The sequence below is a fragment of the Phascolarctos cinereus genome, unplaced genomic scaffold, assembly GCF_003287225.1.
Source record: "Phascolarctos cinereus isolate Bilbo 61053 unplaced genomic scaffold, phaCin_HiC Scaffold_3;HRSCAF=262, whole genome shotgun sequence".
In the NCBI taxonomy this organism is placed as follows: domain Eukaryota; kingdom Metazoa; phylum Chordata; class Mammalia; order Diprotodontia; family Phascolarctidae; genus Phascolarctos; species Phascolarctos cinereus.
Window position 1 is genome coordinate 76,799,393 of NW_027555736.1, and position 4,990 is coordinate 76,804,382.

General features: G+C 38.9%; 1 protein-coding gene across 1 annotated transcript; it reads right to left on the reverse strand.

The window, feature by feature from the left end:
* Window positions 1–617: 617 nt before the first annotated feature.
* On the reverse strand, window positions 618–4,719 carry LOC144456279 (cytochrome P450 2C42-like). The gene is made up of 4 exons (XM_078150986.1): window positions 4,585–4,719; window position 4,075; window positions 3,016–3,153; window positions 618–1,717 (listed from the first exon to the last, which is right to left on the reverse strand). The coding sequence occupies exons 1-4, from the start codon at window positions 4,717–4,719 to the stop codon at window positions 1,536–1,538; spliced, it is 456 nt and encodes a 151-aa protein (XP_078007112.1). The 3' UTR covers window positions 618–1,535.
* Window positions 4,720–4,990: the final 271 nt, after the last annotated feature.

Genomic DNA, 4,990 nt, shown 5'->3' on the forward strand with positions numbered 1-4,990 from the left:
CAGTACCAGCAAAGAGATGTCTGCAGTCCCCCTTTGATCAGCCACTTGATTCCCTCTGAGTCTGTGGGCTGGAAGCTCAGGACACAGCCACTGTCCTGGCACCAGTGCTCTGTGCTCTGCTTTCTGGAACTGGCTCTGACCTAGCTCTTCTCTTACTGCAAAAACAGACTTTTCGCACTGACCTCCTAAATTGTCTTCGGTGTTCGTGGATTGAGGAGTCTGGAAGCCACCACAGCTGCCAGTAATTCAGTCCTCTGAGGCCTGCTCTAGGTTTGCTGCAGCCTGCGTACCCATGCTGAACTGCACTCCTCTCTCCGCCTGGGGCGATAAGCCTTTCTGATCAACCATCCTGCCTGTCTTGGGCTGGAAATTTGTTTTACTCTGTCTTTTTGTGTGTTCTGCTGCTTTAGAATTTGTATGGAGCCTTTTTTTAAGGGGTATTTGGAGGGGTTTGGCAGAGAGCTCAAGCAAGTCACTGATTTCGTGCTGCCATCTTGGCCCTGCTCCCCCAAAGGCCACTTTACCTTTTGTTTTCTGAGTAAAGTTCAAACTCTTCTTCCTGACATGCAAGTCTTCTTTTCCTTTCCAGTCTTACCAGTCAAACCAAACTACTCAAATGTTTCATGTACTTTTTTTAATATGCATATTTTGCAATTATAGTAGAAAGGTGAAATACATAGTTCTAATGGTGCTAGTAGTTGTTTTAACAACAATAATAATACTTACAGCTAAAATTTATATAGCACTTATTATGTGCCAGACATTGTGCTAATTGCTTAACAATTATCAACTCCTTTGATCCTCACAGCAACTGTGGGTGGTAGAAGATATGATTATCCCCAATTTACAGATAAGGAAACTGAAACAAACAGAGATGAAATGACTTGCCCAGGGTCATGCAGTCAGTAAATGCCTAAGGCTGGATTTTAACTCAGGTCTTCCTAACTCTAGGTCCTACGCCCTGTCCAAGGTACCATCTCACTGCCATTGTGAGCAGTTAAGCTGCCATCAGAGCAGGCTATGTGTATGTTTCAAAGTGTATAACCTGAGACATTTAAGGGATAGAAAAGGCCTTCTAATACATTTGTGGTGGATAATTGCTCACAAGTGTAGGATAAAGGCCCTACTAACAAGAAGGTTAAGGTCTAGTGAGGAACACAAGACAGGATCAATTAACATGTCTGAAAGAATACATGACATAAGATGGGTATATAATTCAGGCCTAAAATACAGAATATAAAAACTAAAGAGATCACAGGGATATGGCATATAAATTGTGATGTGAAGGGGGGATAGGATTTCAATCAGTGGAGTTGAGAAGAAGAGAAGAAATATTGCAGGAACATGGAATTTCTAGGGAAGGTTGAGGAAAATTAAATCATGATTTTGTCAAAAGACAAAGAGACTATTAGATTATTCTGGAAGAGCATATTGGGCTGAAATCACAGAGGGCTTTCATTGCCAGGCAATGGGATAAATACAGCAGATGAGGAGACTCTAGAGCAGCTGGAACCAGTGGTGGTACTTCTCATGTTTTACAAAGGTAGAAAGCAGAGCTCATAGGAGGGGGGTAGTTTGCCAAATCCACTAGCAATGGGGGAGGTGTCAATATCTTTGAGGTCATTGGAAGATTTCAAGGTAAAATTCTGTAAAATGGTAGTAAAAAGCAAAAATAATTCCATTCGAGCCAGGCTCTCACCAACACACATCTGTTTTCCTGAAAGAGACAAATATAAGGATTTTATATTCTTAGACTTCTAACTCATTTAGACCACTTGTTCAGAATTATAGGTAGCCCACTAACACTCAATGACATTAATAAAAGACTGCATGCATTCCTTTCCTCTCCGGTCTTTGACTCCTTTAAAGAGTTCCTCCTGAACAGAGAGGGAAGACCTCTCCTGAATCCTCTCTCTAAATCAATCCCCCCTTGAGCCAGAGGAAGTTTTAGTATTTATATTCAGAGGAAAGGAGTCATTGCCTTAGGGAGAAAACAATCACTCCTTTTTAACCTAAAGAACTAAGTTTATGGCTACCCAGAATGACTGTAATGGGGAAAGGTGACAGAAGAATGACCAAAGTTCCCTTTGGGGACCTCCTGTCACCATTCTGGACAGAAAACACCTCTGGGATCTACCCTGCAACTTCACGGCCATCCAGCCACTTGTCTTAACTCCTAACTCCTACCTATAATCCAAGTATTAGAATCAATTGAACAGGGCTTGGCATTGGAGACCACAACTTCAGGGATAATTAACTGCCTGCCAACATTCTTGTCTGCCAGACTTGGCTATCACCAGCATTACTTGATAACCAATAAGTTCCCTCAAGAATTTAAGATGAAAGGACAAGACAGACCATCATCTATAGTTCTGTACCAATAGATCCCCATTAAAATCTACATACTCATGTGTACAAGTCAGCAATCACGTTTCTACAAAATGGTAAACTCTAAAGATCAGATCTTTGGTGACCTTAGCCATAATAGTACCTAAGTAATGAGCCTTAAAACAATCCCTTTCCTTGGCTTGATAAGACACAAGATTATACCATGCTAACACAAAAGCCTGGAAGATTTTATCTGAGAAGTAGCTCCTGCTTGAGTGTGACTAGGAGGATAGTTTTTAATATGGGGGCCATAGGGGACTTTAGTTGTGGGTCTGGATGCAGAACACAGTGGCCACTATCTCAGTTCTCCTGCTTTTTTGGAATAAGCTCAGGCAACTACCCTGAAACCCAACTGATATAGTTTAGTTGATGAACCATGGCCCCATTCTAAGAGAATTAGAAGAATGATGTCTTATGTCACCATCCTACCTCCCTGTTTTAGAACTTGGAAGGACCATAATGGTCACTTAGTCAAACCTTATCTTTTGACAGATAAAGTAACTGAAGTCCAGAGAAATGAAATAATTTGACCAATGTCACACAGGTAATAAATAGCACAGCTGGACTGAAACACAGGTCTGAGTTATCAATCCCTCTTTGATACACACATTTAGATGAATGTCTTACCTGCTGAAAAAGGCATGAAATAGTCACTCTTAAAATTGCCACTTTCATCCAAGAAGTGACCTGGGTCAAACTGATCTGGATTGGGGAATTCTTCATCATCATACAGGACAGAGGACAACATTGGTATTATGGTAGTCCCTTGAAATGAACAGACACAAACAAATAAATAGAAAATAAGACCCATATGATGTTAGAGCTGAAAGAGAATTTAGAAATATCATTCAGTCAAAACCTCTCATTTTTAAGTATGAAAAGAGCCAAAATGTTTTTAAACACCTGTGCTGAGAGTAAATTAGAAAGTCTACAATACTATTGTGAGAAATGAAACTTAAGGAAAGGATAACCCCACAACTCAGAGAGTTATAGGATGAGGATGACAAGTGACAAGAGGAGATACAGAACTTCTCAATTTTTATTTTGCTTCTGTTTCTTTTTTGTGACCAAGGAAATGATCTTTGAACTGAAAAGAATAGAATAAATAAATCAATATGGCTAATACATATTGAATACTCCAGAGAAGTAAGAAGAAAATAAGAGAGTATGTAGACATTTGTGCCAAAAAATAAAGTGAAAAGTCCACTTCAATTTGCACTCAGAGTCTAGAATAGATTTCTAAAGAGATCATTAATCTAGGTAAGCAAAGAATAAGGAAAATTACTCTAGATGAGGAGGTAGGGGTCACAAGGATCTGGAGTGGAATTATTATTTCTTTTTTTTGAGGGTACTAATAAACTGATAGGAATGATGCAAATAGTTTCCTTAGATTTTAGCAAAGCATTTGATAAAGTTTATCATGTGCTTCCTCTGAAAATGATGGAGATATACTGGTTAGACTAACATGCAATTATGTGGATTGAAAACTGATTGACTGACCATATACAAAGGGTGATTATTGAAGGTTCAAAGGCAGCTGGGAAGTAGGCACAACTGCACTCTGAGCTCCTCAACTCACAAATGAGGATTGTATTCTTTGTAGGAGTCATCTTTTAGGAGGACATTGAAAAGCTAGAGGCTACTGAAGGGAGGGCAACCAGGATGGTAAAAATGACAAATTCATACCCTGTGAGGATGAACTGAAGGAGATGGGAATATTTAGACAAGAGAACAGAAGACAAAATAGAACAGGAGATAGAATAGCTGATTTGAAATATTTTATGGACTTTTACTAGAGAGAGTAACTTTGTTCTGTTTTGCTATACGGGACAAAACCAAGAGTGATAGATTAAAGTCATAAAATCACAAATTTAGGCTTCATGCAAGAAAAAAATTCCCTCAAATTAAGGCTATTCAAGATTTGAATGGAGTGCCACAGGATTCCATTGAGTGGTTCCCCCTCATTGAAAGTATTTAAGCAAAGACTGGACGCCCACAAGATGAGCATACTGTAGGTGGAATTCTTTTTCAGATTGGGGATGGACAGTATGACCACTGAAATCCCTTCAAATTCTGAAATTCTGTCACCACTTCTCAGGGATGTGGGTTGGTCTGAGGTTCCATCTAATTCTAAGATTCTATAATTCAATAGGAGAGACAATAAAATCTTGTGTTATACTGAGAAATCCTTCTGACCTTGGGCATAAGATATTCTCTAAATTGAACATCTTCTGACATTGCATGTGGTAGGTTTGTGGGAATGAGGTCAATGTATTGCTGTATGTCGTGTATCACAGCATTGGTGTAAGGGATCTTGTTTCTGTCCCCCATGTAGGGACTTTGATTTCGGCCAATCACACTATCAATTTCTTCATGAATTCTTTCTGTCATAATATGAATGAAAATTGATTTTAAAAGTGGGGACAAAGACTATCTTCTCTTATATTTTCTCTGATTTTTCACCAAGAGCTACATTGGCAAATAAAGCAGTTGACCATCACATTCTCATATCTATCTATCTATCTATCTATCTATCTATCTATCTATCTATCTATCTACATACATATAGATAGATAGATAGATAGATAGATAGATAGATAGA